General features: G+C 35.3%; 1 protein-coding gene across 1 annotated transcript; it reads left to right on the top strand.

The window, feature by feature from the left end:
• The first annotated feature begins 4,640 nt into the window (after positions 1-4,640).
• Positions 4,641-16,689, top strand: LOC137402597 (sericin-2-like). Its single transcript, XM_068089102.1, has 2 exons — positions 4,641-4,763; positions 16,114-16,689. The coding sequence occupies exons 1-2, from the start codon at positions 4,641-4,643 to the stop codon at positions 16,687-16,689; spliced, it is 699 nt and encodes a 232-aa protein (XP_067945203.1).
• Positions 16,690-19,195: the final 2,506 nt, after the last annotated feature.

Here is a 19,195-nt window from a genome sequence, read left to right as displayed (position 1 = left end):
AATGGATTAAAAGTTTTGGTCTTCTGTAATTCCATTTTAATATTAGTTAGATTTTCAAAATCCGGTAAACAATATCCTAACAAAGATGACAATGAATAAGTAAAATATTTTTATCCTATCAGTATTTATTGTGGCTAAAACTATTTTTCATAATTCCAGTTGACTGGTTTGTTCACAAACCAGTTTAGAAGTTAGAGCACAAAGCAGCCAACTGGTATATTATTGAAGCAAAACAATGTGTCTGAGAATGCACAAGCGCATAGAATTACATTGGTTTATAATAGTTCTTATATAGTAGTTTACAAATATTGTATTTGCTTTCTCTAGATGAACAACCAGATAGTTTTACGACATTAAGGTACATAAGCACAAATTTACGATAGTAAACTTAGTCTATTTTAGGAGCAAAATCATGTATGATTTGTTTGTTTCTGCCAAAAAAGGAAGCATTGACTCGAGATCTTTCATTTTTGCTTCAGCTAACGTTATCACCCTTTTTGTCTTCTGGAGCATTGGCTAATCTGATCTCAGTTGAGGATCCTTTTGACAGGGTTTTACTTATAACAGAATCCAATTTTAGACTAGGCTTATTCGTGTGCTCACGATGAGAAACATTTTGAGGTCTAGCTGCGCGGTAAACAAGCGTCTTCACCTTGGTGTAGCGTACCAGATTATAATGCCCTGTTTTTGTCATTTCACTATACTTTTTGATGTGTTGTTTCCAAAGGGTGACTTTCATAGTTTTTTTTGTTTGGTTTTATATTGAGTAGGTGGTGAATAACATGAAATTTTTTTTGTTGGTACCAACGTCATTGCAAGGTTTGCTACAACACCATATTTAATGCTATATATAGAGAAGAAGAACTGATAATAATACGAGCACCATTTTGCGGTATTCAAAAACAAGATTCAATATTGATGACGAAAAATGCTGTAACAGTTTAGGTTAAGTTTTTTTTTAAATATGGTTTAATATACAAAACCTACTCACTTAGACATCTAGTTTAAGACTTCTCTTTTTTCAATACAATTTTTCTTTTGCTTCTTATTTGCAACCTCCATGCTTGTTCAAGTCTTGCAACGAAGCAGTGTTGATTGTGAGTTGCGTATATGCAATGAAGCAGTTTTTACAAAACACTATATGCAATTTCAACTGTCTGAAACCAAGACTGCCAAGCAAAAGGGAATTTCCTCACCATAAAAACTTTACTAATCACTGATAAAAATAAAACAAATCTGATTAACACATCTCAACTGGCTTAGTAATGAACTTTTTAAGTTTCATCAGGACTTTACGGACACCCAGCATATAGTCTGTATTGAACAAACCAGTTGAGGGGTTTGAGCTCTAACGACATTGTAGAATAAACCCATTTAGCTGATTTGTATGACTGAGATCTTAGAGGAAAACAAAAACTAGGCAAAGAAAATTTGTCCATATATTTGTAACCATGTAAACACCCCAAAAATGCCATTATCTTAATTTCTTCCATTTTCGCAGTTAGCTGATTTGAGAACTGAGACAGCGCGATAACACTGCTGCCTCTGTTAAAGTGCTTGCAAATCTAGTTCATCTCGTTGTCAAAACTTACACCAATGCATTGAAACATGTGGACACAGTAAAAGACATTGTATTTTTTTGGTTGAGTTTTAATTTTGTTTTGGTCTTCTTCAACTCAACTCTGTATTACAGGTAAGTTCAGTTACAAATCAACTTTGTATTATAGGTAAGCTCAGTTACAAATCAACTCTGTATTACAGGTGAGCTCAGTTACAAATCAGCTCTGTATTAAAGGTAAGTTCAGTTACAAATCAACTTTGTATTATAGGTAAGCTCAGTTACAAATCAACTCTGTATTACAGGTGAGCTCAATTACAAATCAACTCTGTATTACAGGTAAGCTCAGTTACAAATCAGCTCTGTATTAAAGGTAAGTTCAGTTACAAATCAACTCTGTATTATAGGTAAGCTCAGTTACAAATCAGCTTTGTACTACAGGTGAGCTCAGTTACAAATCAACTCTGGATTTCGGGTAAGTTCAGTTACAAATCAGCTTTATACTACAGGTGAGCTCAGTTACAAATCAACTCTGTATTACAGGTAAGCTCAGTTACAAATCAATCTCATCAGAATTGTAACAAGACATGAGCTTCGTGATTGTCTATTCAGGTGCTGTCAATAGTGTCACCTACAAATACTTACTTTACAGGGCAAATAGAGCAGATGTTACAGATAGATACCCATAAATGACAATCTTTATATATAGTGTATGCCGTATAACTTGACTAGGTTTTTGTTGTTGTCCTGAGAGACACCTGTGAACTAGCAAACTCTACACTGCACATGGTTCAGGGAGAAAAAACCATCATAGCTTTTTCATAACATTCATGAGGTTATGGCTTGTGTAACAATGGACCGCGTGTAATACATTTTAAACTAAGTGAACATGTAAGTTACTAAGTGAGCCGCCAAAGATACTCTGCAATATACTACGGATACAAGACTAATGTTTAGTCTTGATGTGTCTGGCGCATGCTTTATGTAATCTCAGCATGCAGACACCAACATATTGACATATTGTAAGAATGCTTTTGCAGTTCATAGACTAATCTTATTATCGTCTAACAAATTTCTTTTGTTTTTACAAATTTTTAGTTATAATGAGTTGTTTTTCAAAGCAAAAAATAAAACAAGAGTTGTTAAAAATAATTGTGACTAAAAAACTTGACATATTATGAGAATGGTGAGCGCATGGAAAGCTTTTGAAATAACACTATAACAAGTAAGGACTGAAGAACCAGAATAATGCCTCTTGTCAAACAGCTGTGCCCTGATGCCATATTCAGACACTGTTTCTAAATGAAATTCAATTTAAAACTATGTTACGACAATAATCGAGCTTTTAGGCTTCTAAGAAATTTTTAACCAAATGTGTACTTTAGGATTCTAGCATCAACAACTAGTATGATGAGCTGCACCCACATCCTATGTCAACAACTCGTATGATGAGCTGCACCCACATCCTATGTCAACAACTCGTATGATGAGCTGCACCCACATCCTATGTCAACAACTCGTATGATGAGCTGCACCCACATCCTATGTCAACAACTCGTATGATGAGCTGCACCCACATCCTATGTCAACAACTCGTATGATGAGCTGCACCCACATCCTATGTCAACAACTCGTATGATGAGCTGCACCCACATCCTATGTCAACAACTCGTATGATGAGCTGCACCCACATCCTATGAATGAATGCCATCAACTATCACCAAGTGTTGTAGAATATTTAAACAGAAGATCTTCGATGCTTTTCAAAGTAGAAGCTTACCAACTTTGTAAGATGTTGCCTAGCGTAAGATCTACATAAGACTTGGTCTGACATGTGGCTGTCTATCACACCTTCAAGCAACAGAGAATATCCACACAGAGTGATTCAACTGAGTTCAACGGTCACTCTTTTCAAACTGGTTGGTTAATTAGTCTTGTAACAGGGCAACATTCTAGTCTGATTCTCTGGATATTTCCACAGACGACTACTTGTATGTTGTAGTTGGTTTTCATTTTCAGAATGCTCTCTTGTCTTTTTGAGTGCTTGAAAGATGATTCAAAGTTTGTTGAATATTTAACCATCAGTGAACACAGTTTAGATCAATTACTTAGTGGTAAAAGGTAGGTTTTATCAGCTTTCAGAAAACTTTTCTGTGTAGTATGCGTTTTTACTAAAAAGAGCTTATCACTTGCTACTGCCAAAGACAAACTTATTATAACATTTAAACATTTACTAGCTTTGAAAGCAATGTCAAGAGCTACTTGTTAAATATAACTTAACCGAGACCTGCCTACTTATCTAATTTTAAAGAGATGGTGAATGTTGCCTTCATTGCCGAGTTATGCCAATTTCTGTGGGCCCAGCACCTCAACTTGCTGCAGTGCAACCGCTCATGTGGGTCTCATCACGCCTTAATATGTAGGAAATAGGCTTTCAATTATTTGTTTTTATTTAACCAGTAGTGTAACTACATTTATTTTTTGATTAACGTTATATCTTTACATATTGATCAAATAAAACACAAACATACTGTAACAAAGCAACTCATCAAAATCACATCAAACCAAATATAAACCATAACTTGTATCAAACTACACTGTACACTTGTCAATTTGGAGTCTCTCTGGCAAGCACTGACCTTTGGCTGTCCATTTTGATATGTCAGTGTTATAACTGGGTATTGTCTTGCGATATTTGTATTTAACGCTTAGTTATACCAAAAACGTTAACTGCATTCTGTAGCTCATCGTTAATTAGTCTTTTCCTTATGTCTCATGCTTTTCCTCAAAAATCTTGCAACAAACTGGTAGCGGGAAACAATTTGTTTGCTCTCCTTTAGCTAATGGTGCGATTTATTTCTTAGTTGATTGTTATCTAGAGCTTGGTTGGCAGAGACTATAGCTTTCTCTTGAGGTATCCAGTATCCAACAAGGAATTGCATATTAAGATGTTAACCCACTCGATATAGTTTTATACCATGTGGACATAAACTTCGAAGTCATTTTGCTCCCACTTATTTCAAATCTTGGCAAATGTTTTCTTATTGTTATCGAATTCCATTAAAAATAAATGATTTGGAAAATGATTGACCATCCTCCAAACAGAGGTGGTAATTGGATGCTTGGGTTACCAGTTCCTGTACAGATGTGCGCCATCTGGAATCGGTGCCAACCACCCATGCTAAATATAGATGCATTTAGCAACGTTTGACTTTTGCGCAACGGATGAATGCATGTATCATACAGTGGCTGTGAGTAAGATGATTGATTGCCCTGTAAGACATTAAAATTCTCTGTTCTGAGTCATCGTCATGACAACGGGTCTCTGGTTACAGTGAGGCAAGCTAGCGGTAAAACAGAAGGTGTTACATCAATTGCTGGAAGAACCATATGGCGTGGGTAGAAATAGCAAGTGTTACCAAACATGCGTGAATAAGCTAATCATCTTGAATACTTGATGTATGCTTCATGTTTCTGCCTTTTCCAGGTTTCCATTAATGTTGTAAAGGCTCTCTGAATCATTCATCTAAGAAAAGAAAAAACTGCTATAAGCAGACAAGTTTTTAGATGTACTGGCAGCCAGCAGTAGCCAATACAATCTTTGTTTAACTTGAAATTAATATTCTCTTAAGTAGAAAGACTAAGAAAACTATTCCAAGCAGGTTCAGTCATTCAATAAATGCTGATGTCATCTCAACCTGCACGCCTTAGCAACAAGCCTAAAATAGCAGGTTCTCAAGTTCCTGCTTGTGACCTCAAATATATGTAAATCATACATACAGATGTAATCAAAGTTTTTAAAAGTTTAAGTGACGAAGATCTGGTTGAAGTGTCAATAACTGTCTAAAAGCAAAGATGGCTTAAAATGAATAAAAACACAATAATTGATTAAGTTACAAAATTAGTCTGCAGAACAACTTCATAGGTGTAGATGCAAGATGAATATGCAGGTTTTGACGGCGTAAAACTGAACAGTTCATTGTGTTCGACAGTGATTAACTACAACATTTACGTCATTGTACTTTTGTACCAAAGCATCTTTTGAGCACTGTGTGCTATTATATAGTGGCTCACTGTGTACTACTATATCGTGAGCCATTGTGTAGTATATCGTGTATCATTGTGTATTCTATCGTGTACTACTGTGTACTATTATATCGTGTACCACTGTGTACTGTTATATTTGTAGCACTATGTACTATCATATCGTGTACCACTGTGTACTACTATATCTGTAGCACTGTGTATTATTATATCGTGTACGATTGTTGGCAGAGAAGACAGTTTAGGTTTGGTAAGGAACTCAATGAAATTATAGCACCTCGCCATGGATGAATACATGATATAAACATTTCTTTAAATTAGCGCACACAAAGAAGCAAAGGTTATGTTTTGAATACAGTTTCTCCATTCTCTACTCTGGTCAGTGAAGCTGTATGCCTAAACATCTCTAGGGAGTTATGAGCTGGACAGTGATGAACTGAGCGTATTCATTCTCTTGGTGAAGAGCTCTTGTATATCCTATTAATTCAGGTCAAACTGGACAAGGAGAACCTGCTCATACTAATCAGTCTACAGATATGAATAATCTATCTACCAGCTGTCCGCAGCTTGATGTACTGATATCTGTTAGCAAGTAGCTGGCAGAATATTTTGTTTAAAAAAATTGGTGTCTGCAAGAAATTTATTAAATCAAATATTGCAGCAGTATATCAAATCTTTTCTATAATAATTACCCACACTAAGAGTATTAGAAAAGATTATTAAATCATCCAGGAATTGAACCTGGGTTTTGGAACTCTCAGACAAGCGCACTAGCAACTGCACCACTGGACTACCTTGCTATAGTGTGGAATAATTGTGCACATACTTAGTACACATGACAAAAAATTTCAGCGCAATAGACTGCCAGTGTACTAGTTGGTTTAACAAAGCTGAGGGCAGCGGCTATCTATCTCTGATTGACTTTGTTACTGTTTATGTGACATCATGCTGGTTAGCTTTCTGTTTCTGCTATTTAGCAGCTTTGTGGGTCAGGACTCCATATGTTTTATAAATACATGTACACAAAAATTAACATGTATTATATGATAGCATGAACCATACGTTAACACAGTCTAAATCTTAAAACAGTCAGTATGTTACCATAGGCCATACGCTAAATTGAGCCACGTGTTAACACAGGTCATGTGTTATTTTGTCTGTATTTCAAAATGGCTCTATGTTAGCACAGTCTACTAGCTGGTTAATGTTAATACATGCTAGATGTTACCTGAGGCTGTATATTATTATGGAACATATGTTAACATAGGCTAGATGTTAACTTAGGTTACAAACCAACAAGGGTTATAAGTTACACGGGGCTACATTGATGTGAGCTAGTCGCTACTTGAAGACTGGTACACACTGTATCACAGTATATCCGCAGTAATTTACTCACTACATCGGTGATCGTCTGCAGTGCATTGCCGAAAACTAATTTCTCCAATGTCACAAATTATGATTAACATGTGCTTGCATAAAAATAGGTTAACGAGCACTATTATTTTGTAAATTAGTTATTTGGAAGCTAATATTTCAACAATTGTTCAATTTTTTTCCGCAGTAAAATTTAACGAAGACTTACGTTCATTCTTTCTATCGTTCATTGTAGTAGTACATGCGCTGAAGATCATTTCATTCTGTATATTGTTAGAGTTCTCAATAAAGCTATTTCTGACATGCCTAGACATGCATAGACATAGATGTGCCACAGTTTTTAACTGCATTAGAGAACAAAAAGTATATTTCTGAAATCACTGTCCGAAAGGGGAAAAATATATTAAAGCACAATAACAAGTCTGCATATGTTTAAATTCTAAACCTTCTTGTTATTAACAAGTTAGCAGATATAATTTAGAGTATAAGTTATTTTGAAGTAAGATTTATAAGTGGTAAATATACCATCTCATCGGTATAGAGTACTTACATGTATATGTTTACACAGTAATTAGAGAAAATGATTGAAGAAATTTTAACTAACGCATCTTTAAATTATGTGATACATCTATAGCAATGTATCTGAGGCTATATGTGAAGTCTTATTCCAGCAATCATGAGTAAATAGTATATATGTCAATGGAGACATCTAACACTACAACTTAAATGCAATTGCCGGTGTCATAACCAGAGAGACAAACAAGGAGTGTGACTATTGACAGCCTTTATAGAGAAGTCTTTTTTTCAAGTGTTTTAACTGCAAACTAGTAATTTTGAAACATCCTGGCAGTTAAGTCACCTAAAACAGCAAGCAAAACCTCAAATGATAGAAAAATATTTCTACTTTAAGATGAAATCTTTTAAAATTTGACATCAAAACCCTTTAAACATTCCTCAACTTCATGAAGCTCTCAAAGTTAATTAGCTGTTGGCTAATCTTTCACACTAATTAGTCTTACATCTTGTTCACAGCGACACGTGACAGTCTGCGGTAGCTTATGTTCGTTTATAAAAGTTCACAGATTTTATATTCTTAGCGACGCGTGACAGTCTGCGGTAATTTGTACATTTGAAAAAGTTCACACAACTCTGGTTAAACAAAAACTTATAAATTTAAAGCAAAATCCGCTATAGGAAACTGCACTAGGATAAAAAAGGATATTTAGGGCGTATTACAGAAAGCTTAGCAACCTTCTTCAAGGGTATTTGATCTATTATCGTCTAAAAATGAACATTTTTAAACTAATAGCAACGCCTTTAGGTGGATTTGGGTATATAGGTGACATTAACACACAAAGTGCGATTATAGTCTAAGCATAACATGAGCTCCTCCAGATCACCAGATATCTGACTCAGTAGTTCTGGGAACAAAGAAGCTTATGCTAATATGAGAGCGACGTGTGCCACAATACGGGATAATCTCTCACGACTTGGTTACTTTCATCATACAGGCACCTACAAGATAAGCCTATGTCGACACGTCATGACATGCAAAAGTCTGAGCACCTGCAAGATGAGTCTAGCCCAACAAATGGCAACATTCTAAGATTCAAGTACCTGCAAAATAAGTCAATCTCAACAAATCCCAATAGACTACAACTCAAGTTTCTGCAAATAAGTTTATTTTAACAAGTATGTACTCGCAAAAATACAAGCACCTGCAAGATGAGTCTAGCTCAACAAATGGCAACATCCTAAGATTCAAGTACCTGCAAAATATGTCAATCTCAACTAATCACAATAGACTGCAATTCAAGTTTTTGCTAATAAGTTTATTTTAACAAAAATACAAGCACCTGCAAACTGTGTCTAGCTCAACTAATCACAACAAATCACAACACGTAGGAATTCAAGTACTTGTAAAACATTTCCATCCCAATGGTCCCCAACACAGAACTGAGACAGAAACTTTGGAATGTTTGTTACAAGACTGATTGTATCATGGTTTAGAGTGAATCTAGTTTAAATTGAACAGAATTACTTGCACTGAGTATTTCTAGCTAGGTATTTACCCTCTGCATCCACAGCAGATCTTTCAGCATAGTAGCTGCTGTACACATTTTACAAGTATTCAATTAATCTTTCTAGGTACAATAGTCACTGGTTAACTGCGCTTACTCTATCGTAACTATTAGAAAGGTAAGTTGATGTAAAGCCAAATTGTTACGATTTTACGAGATTTTCAACAGGTGATGTTTGCTTAGATATGGTTTGACATAGAAAGGGATACACGTACTCATGGCTAATCCTAGAGCCCATTGTAGCGGAATCTATCATATAGCATATGGCCTACGTTAAAATATGACCTACATTAGCGTATGACCTACATTAACATATGACCTACATGTACATTAACATATGACTTAATATTTCTGTGTGTACATGGGAGACTCATGAACATGGGAGAATGGCAAATATTTTTGACAATTGTAAGCTAATGGTGCTACAAATTCTATATTGATAGCTATTCCAGACTGCAGGTAAGTTGTCTCTGGTTGGTTATTATAAAAGCTATTTGAATGTCAGTGTGTGATCAGTTGCTTCAAGGTCGAGTATGTCTGCTTAGCAGAGGCTGTGCATGTTTTAAGAGCATTGTTGTACAGACCATGGCTCTCTGATCTTGGCTAGACACGTCTGATTTCAGTGGTAAAGAAACTTCAAAGACTGAAGACATGCCTAATTAACAGAGTAATTTAAGGTTGGATGTCATTCCTGTTTACCACCAGTGGCCTTTTTAGGAATTTAACCTCAACCCATTGTTTTCAGGTCAGGCATTTCAGACCACCAGGCCATGGCACTCAGTAACAAGTGATTTATGCTATTAGCATGTTATTCATGAGGCCCTTGAGTTCATACCCAATGATTATCATGAATGCTAATTGAAGAGCAGGAGTGTTTATACTTATTAAGGATAATAACATTGTCTGTATCCTTAACGATAATCTCTTTAAAATTAATAAGTGGCTACCAGGGCTGAGGCCTTAACAAGGAGCCTTCAGTGTCTGACAGCCTCGAGCAATCCTTCTTTTTGTCGCACTGTGTTTCTCAACTATGCTTGCGCTGTCTGCATATTAGCCAATCAAGTTGTAGGTTCAAAACAACTTTGGACGATGTTTTTCTATTTTAGCTGTATTAAGAATTACAGTGAGACAAGCTTATAGTACTTAACAAATTTCAAAGATGCAAAAATATGCTTATCTCTCTGAGAATTAGCAAATTATATCCGAGCGATATTAAAAGTCTCTAAATGGTTGCCAGGATCATGGACCTGAGGCTAAAGCTATCAGACTGTTTACTTTAGTGATTTTCATCATCGGTCCATCTGGCCTCAGTTTAACTAGGTGCAACAAGTATTGCACGGAGTCACTGCACAGTAACTTTTGGAAATACTAGATCAATATCATGCAGACCAACAAGAAACTGTTATAAAGAATGTATTTGTGTTTAGAAGATCCAAAATATTAACTCATTTTAGGAGACAATTTGAAGACAATTATACTGTTTGTTACCTCCAAATAATCACTGATGATAGCTGGGCCAAAACAGGAAATATGAAAGGGCTATTAAAGATTGTCGTTGTCTAAAACTGAAAGAACAGATCATCAGAGCACAGCATGGAGTGATATTCAGAGAAGAACTTCTGAAATTGATGGAGAGCATGTCAAGGTGTTACCAGCTAGTAAGGGGGACCCAACAAGTACTAAAATTAATTTCCTGACTCCAATAGCTCTTTTCAGGGCCATATTATAAAGAGCTGTTCAAATTTATACAAAATAATATTGGAGAGTTCTGATCAGAAAATGTTTTTATTAATATGAGACAATTAGTGATGCTTGTAGAAATGCTCCCTTAAATGGTGTCTAACTTGACTGAAAATGATATAATTAAACTCATTAGATTATTAAAAGTTGACTTGCAACAAAATTCACATTACAGTTATTTGGTATCAGAAGATTCACCATGTCTTACTCTGTTGTGTTGTAAATGCCAAATATGTAGAAATGTAATTAAAAGCTCTTAAAAGCTCAAAAACGAAAAGCCGCCGTAGATTGGAATCTGTTTATTTCTCTGACGTAGACATTACGTTTGGTTATTGTCTTGTCACATAATGTTCTCATGTGAATTGAAAGGCCAATTATAAAGCTCAATATAAAACTTATCGTAGCACTAGTTTATGACAAACACTTTGAGTTTTACCGAAGACCCCGTATCAAATATAGATGCTCGCTACTTTACAGTTTTGTTTCGGCTTGATCTAATCGTCAAGTCGTAATCGGATCATGCGACCAAATACTTCGCAAATAATTTCTGCAGCACTTTTCGATTATCACAGGTGACCAACAGGCTCGTCCTGATTATCAGACAATGATATGTACTCTTTTGAGCTAAGGTTAAAAAGTTAAACGAATTTTTACGGTCAGTTATAAGGTATCAGTGCTAAAAGTGACAGCATTACAATGACGATAAAACAGACACGTAAAAACAATAGACATGGTTTTATTGAATGCGTGAAGTATATGTGTAAAAATATTTCGACGATTAAGGTTGCATGAAAGTGTAAACATAAACCATCTTGTAACAACTACGTCCCATTTGAGCCATTTTGGAGAGAGAATCCAAACTACAGTGGTCTCGTGTGGCTGCGATTAACTGTTCGTCTTTTTGCTTTTAAGAGCTTGTAATCACATTCCCACATACTTTGCACCTACAACACAACAGAGTAAGACATGGTGAATCTTTTGATACCAAATAACTGTAATGTGAATATTTTGTTGCAAGTCAATCTTTAACAATATAGGGAATCAGAATATATACGGTTTTATAGGAATCTGTCGGTAAAAACTTGAAATTTTAAATTAAAAATGTAAAACTTTTCATACTCGAAGCTAAAAACCTGCATTGTTGATTGTGTGCTCAAACTATTCTGTCTGGTACTTCAAAACCACATTACCGAGATAAATTTATCCACTGATGTACAAATCACAAATATTCAATCTATCAAACTTCTATCTCTGTGTCCATAAAACAGACATTTATAGACCAACTTAAATTTTCTGTCCTTTAGTTCAACAAAATACTTATAAAATATTTAATGCTTTTATATTTCATCATTTATTATGTTGATAAGCACTGAACTGCTGAAGGAGATATTAACATCTTTAATAAAACGCTCAAGTGTAGATGCCATCGTAAATGTAGGAAATTTTCACGAGACAACAGATAAAACACAACTAACACAAGCTAAAAAAACAAAGCAATATAATTTTATTGCTATATTAAAACTTTCCTTTGCCACTTTCTCTTGGTCAAGTCATTTTCATTCAGTATCTATAATTAATTATATAATTATAATTAATTATTAATTAGTTAATTAATTACAACAACTTCAACAATGCAATTTCTTATGTTACTGTCGACACATGGCATCACACTCTATCCTTTTATCTAAATATTCAACTTAGCATAAACTTTATATTAGATGAAATTTTTACTGCTTGCTCTCGTCTTAACTGACACCCATCAACAGGTTACTTTATGGGCTCACTACTAATAAAACTAACCAGCTACTAAATAAACAGGAAATACTGCCGCGACAGAACTCTAGAAACTTGTTGGACAGTTACCATTTTCAGATTAAAGGTTAATAATCACATTTTAAATTAAATGTATTATTGGTGTCTAGTATACTAATATAATCATGATATTATTTGAAGCAGTTATGATTTTATTGTTAGAAAAACAAAAAACCAGTTTTCAAGACAAAAACATTTGCAATGCAAGTTCCAAGCTGTGCCGTAAGGAGGTCATCTTTTCATAAAACAGTGACATACCATATACGATGTCAATGCAGATGATAAGCCAATTCATGACGGCAAGACAAATGCACTTCTGTTGGTCATCATTCTTAAGCATTTTCCCAATCTAGTCCATGGAACTGATAAAAACCTGGTGTTTAGACCAAATTACACAACAATATTATTCACACCCCAATCTGGAATGTTGTTTGCTGTTGGTAATGCAATAAAAAATCGTGCTGTCAGTTATCCGTTTATTTAGTATAAATAGTTTTGTAATAAATATTTGGCTGGATGGCCAAGCAAATTTTCAAGGGTTCAAATCTTGGATGAAGCAATATTTTTTTCAAATATTTTTTTAATTGACGTTACAGACAAATAATAGTTTTTAATAATTTTTGATAAGGTTTTGATAATAGTAAAGACTAGAACGCTGACAAATGATTAGGTGTAATAAGTATGAACACAATTATTCTTCAATGTGGAAAGGTGGTCGAGAAGCACAGATGGTAGCTGGCTTGGCTAGGAGCCTTAATATCCGGGTTTGATTCAATTTGATTGTGTGATGAGCTTTTGATTTGATCGGGTTTTGAGTTTTCAATTTAATTTGATGGGTTTTGTTGTGGTACATACACTCTTAGCGTGGCTTCAGGCAGACTAACATGACTCTTACTGTAGGAAATACTTTTATGATATATGTACCAACCTTTCTGCACACGTCCTTCCTGTGCATACACTAAAAATATCTTATTTTTCATGGATTGTGTGCTGCTCCTAAAAGACTGTCACTAAGCGTGTGGCTAGATCATTTATGGTACCCACGGTTCAAATACTACTAGAAGAGCAGTTGTTTTTTTTATCAAAACTTCTAAGATTTCTCTTCGGTTCTGATACTTTTGTGCCGATCTTACTCTATTCTTTATCATATTCGGTCTACATTCTTTAGGACCACAGTCTTGATTTGTGTTTTTGCTTGACCATGATTGAAATAATTACTGTTGTTATTATTGTTATTATTATTGCCACCTTTAGTTTGTTTATAAGTCGAGTGATTGTTTGTTACCTACTCTGCTAATCTCTCCAGAGCACCTAAATGCATATAAACAAACACCTTCCCTTTCATGTTGTTTGTAGATATCTGTAGTGCAGTTTGGTTGATGCTGTTAAGCAATATTTTTGATCTTTGTAGAGCACCTGCTCCAGTCACTCAAAAGTTAGAAAGCTCAAGTTTTCTATTGCCTATTGGGATTATTATTGTTATTAATATCTATATTCTTATCACCTTTATTACAAATAGTAGTTTTTATCATTGGTACTATCTTTGCTGTTGTTACCATTTTTATATTTATTATTATTATGATTGCTGTTTTACGTATGCGCAATTTGTAATAAACCAGGAACTCCAACCTTTTACATATTAGCATTATTTATGCTAGCCATATGCAATGAATCTTTTTCTCAATATCTAACTTGTCCAAAATATTTACTGTACCCGCGGTCCATACAACTTTGCTTACAATTAATGATCATAAGTTGAGAGCACTCAATACTGACAACTAGTAAAGTTACTTTGTGTTGTATAACTTAGATTTATAAACTGTTTCTTTTTATATTATTACTAGAACAGTCAGCAGGCTTGTGCACTGTGAGAGCTTGTCATGAGTAAACAGTATGCACATAATTAACAATTGCTACCAAATTCATTTCTTTACATAATTAAATATTTGGTAAAATCTAATGTTTAACAGCGGCTTGTATAACTCATCATAACCTTTGAATCGCATGGTCTATAGGAACATTTTGATACCAAATTATTCAACATAAAATGTTACATCAGTCACATCATGCTACAATTTGAACTATAAAAATCTGTTTATAAACGAATATAAAATATCTCTAGCATAATGCTTTGGAATCATGTCTTTATCATAGCTGAGTGTATCTCCTGCAGAACATCAAACAAACAGCAAATAGGAAGTATTCTAAAACTATAGCTAACATGCAAGTGTTATACCATAGCTCAATGAGTTTTTCTAGAGATAGGATCAAATAGGTTTTTAAATGGAAATAAAAGAAGATGCCTTAACTTATCTAGTTTCTCACACAAATGGAGCATTTGCATCGGTTGACTCAACAGGATTCTTTATAACAAAGTATCTTAAAAGAATATTTTGAACTTACATCAACATTATAGCAAAAATTGAAGAGGTACATTTACTCCTTTATATGTTTCTCTACAAGCTCACAGATGAATGTAGTTATTGGTACTTATCCTAGAAAGAAGACAACTCCTGCTACAATCCAAATGCACCCCAAAAAAAGGGCCAGAAACAACTTTTTACAAAAAGAAGATAATTTTAGGTTATCTACCAAAGTTGATATTTCACTGCATTTTTTTTTCATAGGTATCAGCTCAATCTTGGTATCTTGGTAGCTGCTGAGAGAGAGAGAGAGAGAGACAACTCTTCATGCTGCAGGTTTACTATCAAGCTGTAGCTACTACTACTTTTGTTACTGCTGCTATCACTACTGTTGCTGATGCCAATCACTTCTACTACTATTCCTACTATTATTACTGCTACTTTTTTTAGTGCTACTACCTACTGCTTTTACTATTTCTAACAGCAATACAAACCACAACTACATATTCTTCTAGTACTTACTACTACTTTTACGACTACTTATAGTATTATTCCTTCTGTTTTTACTAATACTAAAGCTACCAATACTACTATTACTACTAATAATAATATTACTACTACTACTGTTACTGTAACTTCTTTCACTAACATTACTACTACTAGGAGCACTACTACTGCTACTATGAGTACTGCTATCACTGCTACTACTATTATCGCTACCCACTACACCAGATGATGACATTTGTGGCATCTTGCCTATTAACTAGTTTATCTCAGTGAACAGCCAATCAAATTCTACACTCAGAATGAGAAACAGAACTGTAAATGCACATTATATAAGACAACTGTATGAAATTGAGAGTAAGAGTAAGAATAATTTGAAAGTAAGAGTTGCTTTGCTTCACTGGTCTAATGCATCAAAAACACTCTTACAGATTACATTACAATTAGTTTAATGAAATTGCACATATAATTCAATTTTAATATAATAATTCAGCTATAATTCAGCTGATGAAGCTGTCTTTAGTTGGAGGCTTAATGAGATGCATGTTCAGTCAGTTTTTAAACATCGTGTTGTAGAAGGAAAGTTTATGCAAATCTTCTAAATCGCATTATTGAGTAAGTCAGGATTCTATAACAGGATGTAGAACAAGTTACTCTTAGTCCAGAAAACCCTAACACTGACCTTAGTCCAGAAAACCCTAACACTGACCTTAGTCCAGGAAACCCTAACACTGACCTTAGTTCAGGAAACCCTAATACTAATCTTAGTTCAGGAAACCCTCACACTAACCTTAGTTCAGGAAATCCTAACACTAACTTTAGTTCAGGAAGCTCTAACACTAACCTTAGTCCAGGATACCCTAACACTGACCTTTCTCTAGGAAGCCCTAACACTGACCTTAGCCTTAGTCCAGGAAACCCTAACACTGACCTTAGTCTAAGAAGCCCTAACACTCACCTTAGTTCAGGAAGCCGTAACACTGACTTTGGTTCAGGAAACCCTAACACTAACCTTAGTCTAAGAAGCCCTAACACTCACCTTAGTTCAGGAAATCCTAACACTGACTTTAGTCTAGGAAAACCTAACACTGACTTTGGTTCAGGAAACCCTAACACTAACCTTAGTTCAGGAAACCCTAACACTAACCTTAGTTCAGGAAACCCTAACACTAACCTTAGTTCAGGAAATCCTAACACTAACCTTGGTTCATGAAACCTTAACACTAACCTTAGTTCAGGAAATCCTAACACTAACTTTAGTTCAGGAAGCCCTAACACTGACCTTAGTTCAGGGAGCCCTAACACTGACCTTAGTTCAGGAAAGAAAGAAGTAAGTTTACTCCTTCATATCGTTAACTAGTTCGTGTTACTAGTAGGGCAATGTAGTGTGTGTAAGGTTGAACTCTGTTCTTGCTGATGTCGACTTGTAACAACAGCAATGTAATGAAGTGATTGCCTAGCAGTAACTAAAGTATGAAAAAATGATTAGTGTATGCTGCGCCATTCATGCAGAACTCAAACCATGCTTTGGTTTGTGAACCTGGTTTGTCTCTCTCTGGGAGACAACTTTGTCACCAAAGTGAGCTGCATTTCCTGTTACATGACAACCTAGTAAAATGATATCAAAATATGTTTATTTGTTAGTTTAGTGTGTATTTCTGTGAAAGACACACCTACTCTGTAAAAGAGTTCTGCTATGGAACGAGCCATTGAAGGGAAGCATTGCAGAGCTACAAGTTGTAGTCTATGCAAGTTACTATTTCATCATAGCTGGTGGTGCTGGCATTGGCTGTGTCTTCTTGCAGGGCAACTCTGGAGGCGCTCTGCCATGATTGATTAAAAGAACTAGTCAGCAGCGTCTGACAGGTCAAAGCCTTGAAATTTTCCTATCGCTTGTTCTCTTTGGTTGTAACATAATAGAGACAAGATGCTTTGTGAGTAGGGCAACTGGGAGATGAAGGTGCTGAGGCTGCTTCAACTGGACGAGCGGATCATATTGAAAGATTACTCAACACAGTGCAACAGTCTGAGTGTAGCTGAGCAGAGTATGCGCAATAGCAAATATTAGCACAGATAGGACACATAATTGATAAAAAATTTAATTTTTTTTATTAATTTAAATAAAATTAATGCATATGATAAATAGAATTAATATAAATTTATAAAAAGGCTTATCAGTTAGCAGATATTTTGCTTTGACAGTAAATCAAACATCAATCGTTCAACTTGGTTCAGTTTTAAAAGTTACCAAATTGATAAGCTTGTCGTTACAATGATTGTTCCTAACAAGAATATGTGAGGGACACTAGCTGACCAACATTTTAGACAAATGCTTGGTGGCTCAGCTGTCCTCAACCCTACTCAGCCGACAAAAAGCAGCTGGGCCTTGTCGGGTTGCAAGAGAGACGGCTCGGGCCCACTGGGCAGAGAGGAGGAAGGCACGACACATCAGAAATAGTGCCCAGTCGACCGTCGGCCACCGGAGAGACTGGCCAGCTTCTGGGAAGAAGTGGTTGGAGCCAGCAGCTATACAAAAGCTGCTCTTTTTATAGTTCCCTTATCCTGGCTGCTATCAAAAGAAGCAGCTAGGACCAGGAAAAGGCAGAGCCGAGAAAGCTTCAGAACGAACGGTTGTGTTCATTCTGATGCTATACGCTGTACCAATATGTTTACTAAAATATATTATTTCATTTCTCAAACAAGCGGCTGGTTCCAAGTGGAGAAGTAAAAGGTCTCTGAAGATCTTTTTCAAATAGAACAGGTTAGTTGAAAATAGCTTTTAAATATTATTGATTATTAAAAACCCACAAAACTAGTTTAAAACGTTAGAGAAAATTTTCATCAATGACCAACACATAAATAGAGCGGACAATATTAGATTTTTAGGAGTTTTAATTGGCAGCTCTCTAAATTGGTGAATCCACATTGAAAATCTGTGAAAACAACTATGATCTAGCTTGACACTTGTCTATCAGCCTTCTTCTGAGCTACCTGTAGATTCCTTATCATTGCTTTATAGTACATTAATTAGCAGTAAATTAGTTTATTGCTTAGAAGTTGGGGTAATGTACCAAAAATATATTTAGACAAAATTGTTGTAACGCAAAAGTGTATGAAATGTGTGTCTTTTCCGTAGACTTTAACACAAAAAGTAACACTTATATTAGTTTCATTAATTAAAAAATCTAGAGCTGCACCCATTCATACACTTTACAAATTTCGTAATCTCTCTTAGCCTTCCATACTTGTAACAACACTACTCTACTGGTCACATATAACATGAGTCACTCTTTGAGGGCTCTACCTCTTCTACATTCTTCTTCTGCATTGGCTCATAGGTGAGTCATGTTTCAGGTGTCGGTAGCATGGAACTACTTATCAACTGATCTCCGACAGATAAGCAATGTTGGAAGATTCATATCAAGTCTCAAGCAGCATCTCCTTGATTCACTCAAAGTATTCATTGTGTCTGTTTTTCTCAGCTAATTATTAAACAACTGAATCCAGGACCCAGCCCCATGACTAGCTATGCTACTGCGCATGTGGGTCATCATTGCGCTTTCCTTTTCTTATGCTTCCAAGTTCCAACTCTTAGTCTTTTTCAATGAAATAAAACAAACAAACTTTATTTTATAACACACTTGTTCATGGCAACCTCCAGCTTACCATCATTTGCGCTTCCGATAATATGATTTATTTCTAACCTTTCCTGCCTCCTA

Source organism: Watersipora subatra, chromosome 8 (assembly GCF_963576615.1).
Source record: "Watersipora subatra chromosome 8, tzWatSuba1.1, whole genome shotgun sequence".
Lineage (NCBI taxonomy): Eukaryota > Metazoa > Bryozoa > Gymnolaemata > Cheilostomatida > Watersiporidae > Watersipora > Watersipora subatra.
This window is presented reverse-complemented; position numbering and strand designations above follow the sequence as displayed.